Source organism: Drosophila nasuta, chromosome 3 (assembly GCF_023558535.2).
Source record: "Drosophila nasuta strain 15112-1781.00 chromosome 3, ASM2355853v1, whole genome shotgun sequence".
Classification (NCBI taxonomy): Eukaryota; Metazoa; Arthropoda; class Insecta; order Diptera; family Drosophilidae; genus Drosophila; species Drosophila nasuta.
Genome location: NC_083457.1, coordinates 8956024 through 8971476, shown reverse-complemented (window position 1 = coordinate 8971476; position 15453 = coordinate 8956024). Strand labels below are relative to the sequence as shown.

Here is a 15453-nt window from a genome sequence, read left to right as displayed (position 1 = left end):
TTTAGACATTGCTGCAAGAACAGTACGACAAGCATCCGATATTCATACTCAAGGATGTCAAATATCAGGAACTGCGCGCCATGATGGATTACATGTATCGCGGCGAGGTCAATATTTCGCAGGATCAACTCGCTGCGCTCCTCAAGGCCGCTGAATCGTTGCAGATCAAGGGATTGTCCGACAATCGCAGCGGTGGCAACAGTGGCGCCAGTGGCAACACTGCGGCAGCCGCCCAGGCTGCAGCGCAACAGGCCACCAAATCGGATGCACATCATCGCGTCAAGCTGAGCGGCACCTATACGCTGGAGCAGACGAAGCGATCGCGTGGTGCCATGGATGTGTCCGGTGATGTGTCTGGATCACGCGAAGGCTCCTCGAGTCCATCGCGTCGTCGTCGAAAAGTGCGACGCCGCAGCATGGAAAATGGTAGGCAAAAAGCAAACATAATTCTAGAACTTGAGCATTATAATTACAACTTGCAACAACTTGTTTGTGTATTGCAGATGTGCACGACAACTCGAATTCGTCAGTGCTGCAATCAGTCGCCGCCGCCTCCAATCAGTCAATCCTCCAACAAACAAGCGCTAGCCTCGCCGCCTCCGCTTTGGTCAGCACTCAATTGGCCAGCGGTAGCAGCGTTGGTGCCGCCGCCGCAGCAACAAATGCCAGTGGCAGCAGCAGCATCCAAGTATCGACCCAGCCATTGACCAGCAGCAGCAGTAACGTTACCAAAAAGACTGAAAGCGCTAAACTAACATCGACAGCTGCCCAGGGCGCCCAACAACAGCAGCAGCAACAACAAACAACCACAAGCGATGCCATTAACACCGACAATGTACAACAACAACAACAGCAACAACAGAATGAAAGCACCCAAGGCGAAGCCGATGAAATGGATGTGGCAAGTGGTGGTGCTGGTGTTGCAAGTGGCGCCGTTGCCGTTCATCCAGGTGTCGTTAAGCAATTGGCCACTCTAGACAAGTCGAATCATAAACAAAAGATCAAAGATAATAGCATAACAACAACCGCAACAACTGAAATGGTAATTGAGCCCAAGGCCGAATACGATGAGGATGCGCACGATGAGAACGTTGAGGATTTGACTTTGGATGAGGAAGATATGACAATGGAAGAGCTGGATCAAGCGGCTGGCACCAGTCAGGGTGGCGATGGATCTAGTCAAGGTAAATTATAAATACATATAACTCATAAATCGGATTGACAACTAATTTGAAATTTTTTGTATTCGTGCAGCATATGCAACATGGCAACACGACAGATCTCAGGATGAACTTGGACTAATGGCCGCACAGGATGCACAGCAACGGGATCCACAAGGTGAGTTTTTGTTGCATACTCTATACCCGAAAAATAATAGCGAGTTATATCTCGACTATATATACTATACTATGAAATACGAATAAAAAAGCAAAATATAAAACAGTTTAGTTTATGGTTAGACCATTATTATTATCTGAGCACGACGACCAGCTACAAATTTCAAATGCAAATTAGTTGTTGTAGAAGAAGAAATTTCAAATGAATTGAAAATACGTAATATCATATCACATAAAAAAAAACAACAGATAAATATAAAGATCTATAATTAAAGACAACAAGTATTTCAAGATCATCACAACTCTCTCAAATTCTTCATATTACTCACTTTTGTTTTTCGTTAAATATGCATATAATATATTTGTTGTTGTTGTCTTCATATTCTTCTTCTACTTCTACTTGATCTTTTTGATTAAAAAAAAAAACAGCAGTTCTTAAAATGTCATACAACAAATACCATTTTTATTATCATACGAAAGTCGTGCTCCGAGAAAAAAGCTCTTAAACGTTGAGATAGAATATAACATTTATTAGGCAGCAGAAAGCGCAGCATAGAAAGAAAGAAAAAAACAAGCAACAAGAAAGAAAGATACAAAAATTAAATACGAATATTTTTGCAAAATTACTAAAAAAAAAAACAAGTAAAGAAAGAATACAAAATACAGGAAAGAGTGAAAAGAGCAAACAAAAACAAGATTGCAAAAAACAATAATACTTTTGAATTTATTTATAAAAAGAAACGCATAGAAATTTGATTCTGGTTTTTGTTGCGCTTTTTGCTCTCACCCCGCCTCAAAGAATGATTAACAAACAAACCAAAGAAAATTAATAATTTGTGCAAGTTGAAAGTACTACACTTTAATTTATTTTAATTACTATTTTTTTAAATATTGTTTTTGAATTAAACAACTAACTTAACACCTTAATTATTTTTTTTTTAAATTTGATCACACATAATTCGTATAACAAGTTTTTTCCTGTATATATAATTGTATTTTATGATAAATTAAAACTACTTATATTTAATTTTTAACACAAACCACCAAACACACATACACACACACATTATCTATCGCAACAAATTAATTGAAATACACATTTACACAAACACACACAATCAACCAAACAAACAAACAAACATTTGCCCTGAGAAACGCTACCCCCGAAAATTCTCCCCACTATTTTAACTAACTGTAATAACTCACCTGCTCCCTTTTTCATTCCATCAATTCATTTACGCTTTATGAAATGTGTTTTATGTATGATTTGTTGTTACTTTTTTCTATACATTTATTATTTATATACAATTATCATATTTCGTAATCTATTTTGGCTATATCATTATTTCTTATGTATTTGGTGTTTTTTTTGTGCCGCATTTGGTTTTTAACATTTTATGTATATTGAATTATTTATTTAACACAAACACGTATTTACACAAAGGTTTATATTATTCTTTAACATAAGCCGCAAGCTCTCTTAGCTCTCTATCTCTCTTCTAATTTTCTCTCAATTTCACACAATCTGAAAACGAAGACACTTCAATTACGCTCTCTCTAAACACATTTTGCACACATACATTCTCACCCACACACCACATACATACACACACATACACAATGCAGCTGCGACTTGGTCTCATTTTAAGTTAGTCTTAAATTATGTTACTTTGCGCGTGTGTGTGTGTGTAAGAGAGAGTGAGTGATAATACAAGCTGCTCTCTGTGTGTGTGCGAAACCGACCCAGCGTTGCTCACTATACTATATCTCACTCACTCCCCCATCACTTGATATCCGTGTGTGCGTGTTTTTGCAGAAGGGTGTGCTTTCTCTCTCGCTCTCTCTGTCTCTCTCTCAGTTAAATAAAAGCTCCCCTCTAGTGTTGTGTCCAAAGTTTTATTATTGTTCTAGCAATTTGAACTACTAAATAAATAACTTGGATATTTTTTATACAAGATTTTCCAAGTTTTCTTAACAATTTGTTTTGTTCACACATCCACACACACACACAGACACCACTCACAACACACATATATATGGGCACACTTTATACGTTATCATTTTGTTGCATTTGCTTTCATGCGCCACATTCGTATTCATTTTACATAATTGCCAACATTATCTGTTATGTTTTCGTTTAGTGCTCCACCACTTCCCCACTTCCGTCCTCCTCTTTATTCTCTTTCTGTGTCTCTATCTCTCTCTCCAGCGCGAGCTAATGTTTATTACACACTTTTAGTTGATTTATTTTACGATTATTATTTTTCTTACAACTATAATTAAAAATGAGAAATACGCATGCAGTTTTTAAATTGTAATTTTAGTACTGTGTATATTACATTATACATACATACATATATATATATGCAGATCTATGTATATATATCTATATAATTTTGCTTAATTTTGGTTGACGGGACTTTTTTGTTTCATTTATTGACTTTGATTTGTGTTATCTACATTATTATGTTTATATTAGTCTGTAAGCATTTTTCTTTCGTCTTTGGCTCGAACCTTATGGTTGCCAGACAAAACGCGCGCGCTTGATCTTTTTATCGTTATCGCTTATCGTAAAGTAAAAGCATACGGCGTTCTCTTTGTTTAAAGAGAGCGTAATTGCTTCGCGTCGTGTCGGGTTTAACACTTTTTTGAACACTCTTATCATGTTAAGTGAACAAGTGAAAAACAATCCCAAAAGAAGAAGAAAGAATCTAAAGCAATGGAGGATCATCTGGAGGAGCCGCTGTCCATCAAACGTCATCCAAAGTCGAGTTAATGCCGCTAAGAAAGCATGTAGCCATCCAGCGGATGGCGAGGTACAGTTGTTGCTTTAGCTGGTACTCGATAGGTGGCGCCACCTACAGAGTGTATTGTTGGTCTTTCCGGGTTGAGTATCTTTATTTTTCTCACTATCTCAGGTAAGTATGCTTCGCTCGACGGTATCGGTTGGGCGAAGTACGCAAAAAAATGAAATTAATTTTGATATTTTAAGTTCATTTTTGTTTGTACCAACAAAAAAAAAAAAAGAAAAGTCCAATCCAAATCCCCTCTTATCCCCTGCTATCCTCCATCAACTCTCTGTCCATAAACTCCACTTCCCTCCATCTAAATGATAAAAAGGAGAAAACACGTCTACACATTTTACCGAAAAGAAACCAAATTTGAAACAGAAACAGAAAAAAAAAATCAAAATCAAAATTACAGCGTTTTCAGGTAATGTACGAAAAGAGATCGCAAAGCTTTAGCGCGAGTTTAAAGCTGAGCAATTGTTGTTGTTGCTTACATATTATATCGCCGGCAGCAGGGTAAGCTATATAAACTCCAAACTATCTACCAACTATAATCATCCCTTCATTTTATCTACGTTACGCTGCATTATCTTTAAGTGTTTACACATTAAACTATACAAGTATATATATTTATTTATGGATATATATTGTGTATATATCTCGATACTTAATCTTATTATTACATATTTTCTTCTTGAATTTTGCATTACGCTCTGGTCCCAGTGTCACAACACACTCCTTTTCCCCCTTTCCCATTTGGTTGCCTCTTTTTGTGTTGATGAAATCTGATTGAATTTCCCAACAATTTTATCCCTAGACAAGATAACACAAACAAATACAAAATATATTCATTTTGCGTTCCCTTTCAATTTATATTTCTTATTATCTGTTCTCGAGAAAAAGAAAGAAGTTTTAGGAGGCGGAATATTCAGTTAGTTTCTTTTTAAAATATTGTACATATTGTACATATTATATTTTCTGCATCACATTTTATGTGCGTCATTTGTCTTGTCAAACCACATTTAGAGTGTCTCTCCCTCGAAAGCTTGATTTCCCATAATTTATATGGCCTCTTCGCTCTTCTATCTCTCCCCCCGGCTTAAATATCATCATAGTCGTAGTCACAGCTTACTGTTGTTAATCAACAACAACAACAACATCAAGCAAGCAACAATAAGAGCTCGAAAGATTCGTTCAAGTTCAAGGTCGGACAAAGATTTTTCTACACTTTTTCGTGTCTCTCCTTCTGTGTGTGTGAGTGTGTATGAGATTCTTAATCAGCTTGCGGTGATTTGTTGTTTTTGCGCCATTGTTTCTCTGAAGATAATGCTGTCTCCTCTCTCCCTTATTTCGCCGCTATGCAGTTTGATGCTGTCAATGATGAAGTAGTTGATGAGTGCGAGATTCTCTTTTGTGTTTTATTAGTTGCAATAGCAAAAAAGTCCGAAACCAGTTTTGCGTTATTGTTGGAATTTCCAGATTCATTAGCATTATTGTCTAAAAAAGTAAGCATTTAATTTTTATTTTTTGTTGTGATCTCTCACTTTTTAAGAGAATACATAATTCTCTACACCACACACACACACAAAATCTACTTTTATTATTCATTGCGCGCATGTTAATGGATTTTCTAAGAATTGCAGTATGTCATCTATTCGAAATGTCTCTTATATAAGTTTTAATGGTTCCAGTTTTCAACTGTCTTCTAAAAATACACTGAAAAATGTTTCGCTTCGGGAAAGGATGGCAGTTAGAAAGGGATTTCACTTGGTGGGATTTTAATATTGCTGGCGCGCTTTTGGTGTGATTTTAGTCTCAATGAAAGCTGTTTGCTTGGCCTTGACCCACTTTGTGTTACGTGCGTGTGATTTTGCTGCTTGGCCTGGCCTATAAAAAGCACAATTATCAAGTGCTTTATAAGGCTGCAACGGTTTATTAAAGCTTTTGGTGATAACTGTACAAAAACTCATGACGTCGCATCGTTGCGTCGTAGTAAACTAGTTTATACGATTATCAATTATACAAAACAACAACAAAAAAAATAAACAAACAATTTACATTGTTTATTATTAATCTTAAAATTGAATTAAGCTCTATCTCTCTCCCCCTCTCTTTCTCTCTCTCTTGTCAATATGTATAATGTATGTAGCACACACTCCCATCTATATTTACTTTGTAGTTTGGTTATTGTACTTAAACTGGGCTTTACTTTGCTTTCAACTTGTACTTGCAACACTTTAATTACAAACAATTATGTCGAAACTTTTTCCAAGCGTTTAAGAAAGAGCTTTTTTCATTAGAAAAGAATATTTTATAGTACGAATGCTAGTTAGGAGTATTTTAAAAGCAGATTCTTGTGTTAATTTTTTTGTTTGCTTTTTGCTTTTTAAAAGCCACTCTCTATTTGTGTGTCTCTTTCTCTCTCTCTCCCTTTCTCACTCTTACTCTGCTCTGCTGTGTGCTCAGAAGAGATGTTGATGCATCCAAGCAATTTAAAGTTCAATGCCCGAAGAAAGTCCAGCCGATCGATGGTGATGCAACAGCAGCAGCAAAAGCGTCGTAGTCATCATAATCATCATCATCAACAGTCATCGATGTCGACGTCGATGTCGATGACGTTGGCGATGGCGGCGATGTCGTCGTCGACGTCACCGTCGTTGCACGTGTGTCCGACCTGCGGTCGCAGATATCAAACGCTTTCGACGTTGACGCGCCACATGCGCAAAGAGTGCAATCAGCCCAAGCAATATGTGTGCCACTTGTGTGGCAGGGGTTTTCACTATAATTTCAAGCTGCAAGATCATTACCATCACACACATCGGCTCAGTGCCTGATCTTAATGCAACAATATATTCTTATTATTTTTTTTATATGTATCTCACACATACAATTTACATATATATTTTTGTTACAAAAACAAAATACAGAAAAAATATTACAACAAATAAAACGGAATTTTAAACTCAAATCCAAAGTTAATTTAATTCGGTTTAAACTTTGCAGATGAGTGAGCGAAAGCGTTTTAAGAGCTTTTTTCTATAGAAGTGTTAGGCAAGCCAGCGAGAGCTTTTTATAGGGATAGTCTAGTTAGAAGTTAGAATATTAGAGATTGTTCTAGTTTGATGTTGTTGATGTTGATGTTGATGTGTTGCCATAAGCCTCTGAGCCATGTTCTCTCTCTTCTATCTCTTCTCTCTTTTTACAATGTGTGGCCGCCATCTGTCGTTTCTTCTGGCATATATTTGTTGTTGCCTTGCAGCAGCCATAGGTGGCAGCAGCAGCAGCAGCTCAAAGCGCATTACTCGAAGAAAGGCAAATGCCAACAGCAGCAGCTCTTCCTCGACCACCAACATCCAGTCCCAATCCGCTTCAGCCTCAGCCTCCACACGCAACAAGTCCCGGCGCAAACGCAAATTGGGCAGCACTAAACTGATATCGTCTCGCAGGTAAAAGCTCTTCTTTTGTTTTCATTTTGCATACTCTCTTTCAATGTTATACTCACTCTCTCTCTTTGATGATTGACTCTCTTTGCTGAAGTTTTTGCTTTGCTTACTCTATATTAGTGCCATTTTGTTGTTGTCTCTGTTTCTCTTTAGAAATGCAGCCTTGGATGCAGTGCCGTCAGCATCAGCAGCAACAACAACATCAGCTGTGGCGGCGCCTTATGTGTGCGAGACTTGTGGTCGCAGGTATCAGGTGCTGGGTACATTGACGCGTCACATGCGCAAAGAGTGCAATCAGCCCAAGAAATATGTTTGTCGCATGTGCGGTCGAGGTTTTCACTATAATTTCAAGCTGCAAGATCATTATTACTATGTGCACAAGGGCATGCTAAAGAAAGAATAAGTTAAGGGAATAGAAATGAAAAGAGTGCGCGCTCTCTTTAGTGTAGTCCTAAGAGTGGTGTTGTAGTGTTGTATAGAATTGCAAAACATTTTTGTTGTTCTCTAAGCGTAATAAATTATGCCAACTTTGAGCAAAATGTATGCGTGTAATTTGTATCACAGGAAATTAGAGCTGCTGTTTGCCTTTGAAATTTAAATGCTGCTAAAGTTGTCGTCGTGCTATCCAACAAGCTTTTACCTAGCTCTTGCTCTCTATCATTTTCTCTTTCACTCTTTTGCGCTCTTCACGTGCACAAACACAATTTCATTGCAGGTTTGCTTGAATTGAGCATAACTCAAGCATCGTTTTACTTAGACACCATGATGAAGCTACCATCGCCATCGCCTCCCCCACCAGCAACAACACAACCACAACTACTACCGTCGCCATCGTCGCCGCTCTTAGTGCCAGTCACAGCAATGCGACGCAGCAAATTGCGATCACGTAAACGGAAAACTGTAACGGGGGTGGCTGCTGGTCAAAAATTATTGTCGCCGCCATTAATGCAGCGCAGCAGCAGCAGCTCGGCAGCGACGCTAGCGCGCAATGCAGACCAACGAGACGATGGCAAATTGCAGTGTCCACAATGTCCCAATTCGTATTCGCGTATCTCGGCGCTCAAGCGCCATCTAGAGTTCGAGTGCGGCATGTTAGAGAATTTTCGTTGTGCCGTTTGTGATGCTGGGTTCAAGCGTAAAGATTCATTGAATCGCCACTGCAAGGTCAAGAAGCATCATACCAAATATTCGTGTTAGGTTCTTCTTTCTTTTTTTTCGCTCTCGCTCATACGAACCCAAAAATTACTTTGCATATACGTCTATTTATACATAAACATACATATATATATATATTTTAGAGTATTTTTTATGATTAAAGAGCGTAATTTATTGCTGCCAGCAGACAGTCGAATTCCGAATTGAAGAGTGTTTTTGTTTGTCAGGCTGAAAATAACACACCCATTTACACATCCATATATCATACATGTAAACACGGACGAGACAACAAAGGACAGCTACAGATCCGAAAAGTCCCAATCAACCAATGAAAAAGAAAGTCAAATGTTTGTTTTTTTTTCTCGTATTGAATGCTAGTGCCACGTGCCTGTGTGTGTTCGTCTCTCTCCTACTTATTTTGCTGCTCCTATGCCTGCCCAAAGAATACGTCTTGCACTCACACTTACACACATACTCATAAGCAAAATCATACTCTCATTTAAAACGCCACTAAAAGTCAGCTCTCTCTCTGTCTCTTTCTATCATACTTAAGCCCCCCAACTCATCACACACATACACAAAAATACATCAGGAGAGGCTTGGCGACATGTTGGTAAAGCCTCTCTTTTGTTTCCTTAACGTGACTTTGCTCCTGCCTCTCTTCAACTCTCTGTTCTCTTCTCCTATTTATTTTATTTCGTTGTTACTTTATTAACCTGTCTGCGCTGCTGATTGCATTTAATTTTTGCCTGTTTGAAATTTGTTTTTGTTTGACAAAAAAACGCGTAAAACAAATCTAAAAAAAATATTAATTCAACGTAAAAAGAAATTAACAAAATTAAATCTAAAAAAAATAGTGCTTATCCAAAAAAAAATTAATTCTAATGGCATTTTGATAACGAACTAATCATTGCTTGTTTTTGCCTTGAAAACTGAGCAGAAATTTACACTAAAAAAAAAAACAAACCAATTAAAAACCCAAAGCATGCCAAATTAAAAAAAAACAATTATTAACTTGAGTCAGAAAATCCATATGCAATTATTGAAACTGAAATTATGCGAAAAATATGTACCAAAGAAAACAAAACAAAAACAAATTTCAGGCTATCAACAACAAACGCATCAGCATCAGCAGCAGCAACAACAACATGACAGTAGCAACAGCAGTTGCAAGCAGGACGATAGTTGCGAGACTTTCAGCGATATGCATTTACAACATTATCAGGGCAGCAGCACCTCAACAACAACAGCAAATGCAACTGCAACAGGCAGCAGCTTAACAACAACAACAGCAAGCACAACAACACATTTTCAAGCACCGCAATTCGATAACTTTCAATCGATGCTCGGCAGCTCAAGTGGCGCCCTCTTGCAGCTCGAAGAGAGCTTCACTTGTCCGCAGTGTTATCGAACCTATCGACGCCATGGCACACTGCGTCGCCATTTGCGACAGGAGTGCGGCAAGGGCAAGTCGATGGTGTGTTCGGTGTGTGGGCATCGCACCAAGCGAGCCGATCACTTGCGTCAGCATGTGCGTAAAAAGCATCCGGAAATTGCGATGCGTTCGCTGTTCAAGCGTCAGCAACGCGCTGCGGCCAAAGCCCTGCAGCCAACAGCAGCAGCAGCGACAGCGACGTCAACAGCCGGCGATATTGTTGATCTGGATATGTTGGACGATGGACTGGACGAGTTTATCGATGACTCGCAGCAACAGCAGCAGCAACAACAGCAGCAACAGTTGCAGTCGCGACAACCGCAAACATTTGTGGTCGACGATGATGATGATGAGGTCGATAATAACGATGATGATGATGGCCAGCAACAACAACAGTCCCTCGATAGCAGTTACTATCAGCAACAGTTGCATCAGCAGGCGCTGCAGCAGTTGCAAAAGCAATTGCAACAGCAGCAACAGTTGCAAGTTCTGGCTGCCGCAGCAGCTGTTGCCAAAGCCACGAAAAATGGCAGCAACAACAGCAGCAGCAGCGATGCAGCAACGCTTAATTGTTGAAATCCTTTCTCTCTCTTTTGGTGACAAGGGTTTTCGGGGGGATGGCTGGGAAGAAGGGGGAAAAGTGCAACGAAAAGACGCCACGGATGCATAGCAACAACAAAAGAAAACAAAAAAGCTATACGATCATTTATTTCTACTAATCATTATTAACCAAAGAGCGCAGCGTGTGGCAGCATTTTTTACTTTTGCATTTTCTTTGGAAATCCGAAAAGTATTTTGTGTGCAATTCTTTCTTATAATTCAATCAACTTATATTTCCAGCAGCGATAATCAAAATTCAAGTTGAAATTATTTTTTTTTGTATTTACAAATTAATGTACGAAAAAAATAAGTAACTAAAAAACTAATGAAAACGAAAAGAAAAAAAAAAAAAATCAAATTACAAATTACAATAATAAATGCAATTTTTTACAGAAGATACAAAATGTGTTTTTCAATTCTCAATCGAACAAATTGCATGTTTCATTTACACACACACCACACCACAAAACACACACACACTCGCCCCTTCCCTCTCCAAAAAATCAATTTACAACAAATCTACAGTAAAACAAACCACAACAAATTCGTTAAGTTTAATTCAATTATGAATATACATACATATATATATTTTTTTGAATTGAGAAATGAAACTGGTAAATAACAAATTTAATTTACACACGAAAAGTTTATGTAAAATTTTGGTGCAGAAGTTTGTGTAATTAAATTAAGTTTATTACAAATTATGATTTTCATGTGAGAAAAGAAAAACAAAACAAAAAACAGAAACAGCAAGAAGTATGCAAGCAAAAAACAAAAAGGAATCGAAATAATTTGTGTAATTTATATAATAATTAATGGCGGTCGGCGCGGTGTGCATAATTTCTTAAGTAATATTCTTTAATTATAATTTTTCTGCTCTTTAGTTCGTAATCAATGATTAACTCTAATTTTAATGTGTGTGAGAGTTGCGCCTAATTAATCATTTATCCAATTAAGTAGCTGTAAATTATAAACACACACACATACAAACACACTCCACTTCACATCGATTCACACACATACACACACAAAAACGCATCAACAACCACAACAAACAAAACAAAACAACAACACAATCAACGTACGCTCTAAGTTTCCTCCCCTCTCTTCGCAAAAAAAAAAAAAACAAAAAAGACGACAAATTTTTGAGCCCAAAAAAACAACCCAATCCACAATTTTTACAGATTTACGGACGTTGTACTGTAATTTTGCCACCGCTGTTGTGGCAGCAGCTGCCAGCAAGCAAGCAACAACCACAAAGACGCCAACAACAACAACGGCAGCAGCATCGGCAGCCACAACAATAAACACCGACAACAACAGCGGCAGCAACCACAATTGTCAGGTGGCAACAACAACAGCAAATGTGACTGAAATGCGTGAGGTTTATGAGCCGGAGGTAACGATACGTAGAATGTACAAATGTGGCAACAACAACAACAGCAGTGGTGAAGCTCATGGCACACATGCAACCATACCCCACAACAACAACAATAATAACAATAACAACAACAAGTTGCATTGCAATGCGAGCAATTGCAGCGGCTGTCAAATGTCTGCAGCAGCAGCCTCATTTCAATTGGCTAACTTGCTAAACTCGAGCATGTTGTTGCCAACAGCGGCAGCAACAGTTAAGCGCAACAATAACAATTGCAATAACACCAGCAGCAGCAGTATCAACAGCAGTAGCAACAACAACAGAGTCGCGTCAGCAGCAACAGTTGCAGCTGCAGCGACTGCGGCAGCAGCAGCCAAAAAGCCGAGCGTACAATTTCACTGTGAATTCTGTAATTTTAGTTGCAGTTGGCGCTACGATTTGAAGTTGCATCTGCGACAAAAGCATGGAATACATCAGCTGAAGAAAACGTAGAAATCTTCTTCTAATCTCTTCTCCAAAACTTTTTTGTATATACGCAATTCCATTCCAATGTTGTTTAGCTAAGCTAAAAAAGAGAAAAACAAAAAATCGAAAAAAAATATTGAAGAAAAAGTTAAATATATGTGTACAACTATTTATTGAAATCAAACTTGGTTTTTTCTAACACTAAACAAAAAATGATCGAAATACGAATTTACAGCGCGCGTTTGTGGTTCAAACAATAATAAACACACAAATCCACTTTTTTTTTTTTTTAACTATATCATAAATTTAATTTTACAATTTATATTTATTCCCTAAAAACAACTAACTAGTAAAATTTGTTAAACATTGATAGATAGATATTTTTTTTAAGTATTCATTTGATTCAGTATATTTTGTAACTTGGTCAAGTAAACGAGAAAAACAGTTTTTGTTTTCTTTGAATTTGTGTAGAGTAGCTAAAATAATTTGTCGTATTGTTTATTATTATTTTGTATTTGTCAAATTGAAATTGTAATTGTAATTTTAGTTATATAGTATTCAGTTCTATTCAACTTTCAACAAAAAAAAAATACCATAAAAGAAGAAATTTAAGTTTAGTTTTAAGTTAAGCCAAAATAACAACCAACAACAAGATGATGAAAACAGCGAAAAAAAAACTGTACAACTACAGTTTTTTTTTGAAGGGATTTGCGTTTATGATTTTTCACACAATATTTTTTATTTTTCTTTTCATTTTCATTTCATAAAACCCCCCCAAAAAACACACACAAACACACACAAATTCATATTGAAAATACAAACGAAATCACCAAAATCTATCACCAATCATAACCTACATGCCACAAATTAATAACCAACAACAAACTAAACTAAAAAAAAAAACAAATCAAAAAACAATGCACCAACAAAACAATCGAAAAAAAAAAAAAAAAAATAACCACACGTAGATATGAAATATGAGTTTGGGCACAGCGTGTTTGGCGGCGATTCGAAGCACGATCGCGATGGCGGTGATCCTCATGAGCGTTTCCCCTGCGCCGTTTGCAACAAGAGTTATCTGCGCAAACGGCATCTGCAGCGACACATGCGCGATGAGTGCATCGGCATTCCACCGCGCTTCAATTGCGAATTCTGCAGCTCACGTTTCCGCCGCAAATACCATATGGTGAGGCATCTGGTCTCCAAGCACGGCATACCGCCGTCCATTGCCCAGCAGACAACGGGCAGCGGTTCAAGGACGAGCAGTCCACGTAGCAACGGACTACTGGATATGAAACTGGATTTAGCTGGTGTAGGAGCAGTAGGAGGAGGAGGAGGAGTTGGTGGTGGTGGTGGTCAACTACATGCTGGAGTCGGGCATAGCGATAGCGCGAGCGTTGGCAGCGCCGGATCGCACAATGGTTGTGAGAGTCCCATACCGGAGAATCTGTCGTTGCGCAAGGAGCACTACGAGCGGGACGAGAATCAAGACGGTTCACGCTGCACGTCTCCGTTGCCGCCGCACATGATGCCCATACCCACGTATGGACTCACGGGTGCCATTACAGCCATCTCAGCAGCAGCCGCCGTTGTCGAGGAGCAAGCTGCCGCCGCCGCAGCAGCAGCAGCTGCAGCCGCTGAAGCGGCCAATAACAATGGCAGCGAAGCGAGTGTCAGTGCAGAGTTGGCAGCAGCCGCTGAGCTGGGCATCAAGCCGGAGCCATTGACGCCGGGGAAGACGCAGCCACCGCATCCTTTGCTCGATGAGGAGTGGAACATGAAGCTGGGTCTGCAGATCATATCGAATTCATTGCTCAAGGAGCGTTTGATGAACACTATGCCATTTGCGTACAACAATAACTAAAGTTGTGTTTCATTCATCTTTTTCTCGAACCAAAGTATATATTTGACTCTAGAAACCTAGAAATGCTAATTGTATTTATTAACAAAACAAATATCAATTGAATATTCTCATATATATTTAATTTCATAATTTTAATTTGTGTCTGCTTTGCTTAAATCACCTTCAAATGAAAGAAGAATATCTTATATTACGTACGAATTGAATCTCAGAATATCTTAGACATTCCAGCGCTAATTTTTTTTATTTTATGTAACTTATTTTATCATGTTTTCTATTTTTTTTTCTCTTGCGTGCTCTCCTTAGTCAGCGAAACGTGTCTTACAAAAAAAAAAAAAAAAAAACTTAAACCCAAAAAAAAAAACGAAAAAAAACTGTATTACAATGTTGCACAGTTGAGATGAAACCTTACGGTACTATTTATCCTAGAAAACACAAAATATGTAAACTCAAAACCGTCACGAATTTGTATTGCTTAAGTCATTCCAAAAAAAAAAAAACTAAAACTATTTCCATTAAACTATTTGTTAGAATTTAAGCATTTTTTGATACTCTAACTGTAAGTGATGCCATGAAATCAAATCTGTATGATTTTTGATGTGCTATGCGAACCCAAAGAGGGACAGAAACAAAAAACAAAATCGAAAAAAGAAAAACATACTCAAGCGTGAGCAAAATACTCAACAATTCCAAAAAGCGAAAACTCCAAAAACGAACATAATCAGAATTTTAAGATGTTTTTTACTTAAGCACTTATTCCAAATGATATGCCACCAAAATGTATACCTAAATGCTAAGTGTATGTGAATTATTTAAAATAATATAATGATATTTATATTTTTACCATAAAATACAACATAAAAAAAAAAAAAAAAACTTAACAAAAAAAAAACCCACAATTTATATTATTAATTGAATAAAACAAAAAGAAAAAAAAAACAAAGAAAACGAAAAAAGAATTTATTAACTATTTTCAATTGTATTTTTTTA

The 15453-nt window shown here is 37.7% G+C and overlaps 1 protein-coding gene across 29 annotated transcripts in view; it reads left to right on the top strand.

The window, feature by feature from the left end:
• The window catches only part of LOC132790740 (longitudinals lacking protein, isoforms F/I/K/T-like), a 75854-nt gene that overhangs the window by 12650 nt on the left and 47751 nt on the right, over positions 1-15453 (top strand). For 21 of the 29 annotated variants that reach the window (XM_060799391.1, XM_060799403.1, XM_060799409.1 and 18 more), the window contains exons 3-5: positions 6-426; positions 504-1184; positions 1255-1338. In XM_060799391.1, coding sequence (XP_060655374.1) covers positions 6-426; positions 504-1184; positions 1255-1338 — 1186 coding nt within the window. Of the gene's footprint in view, positions 1-5; positions 427-503; positions 1185-1254; positions 1339-6592; positions 6976-7385; positions 7573-7722; positions 8244-8284; positions 9780-9827; positions 11022-11943; positions 12696-13570; positions 15105-15453 lie in introns of those variants that run through there. The other 8 variants (XM_060799405.1, XM_060799404.1, XM_060799398.1 and 5 more) reach the window with 8 other exon arrangements.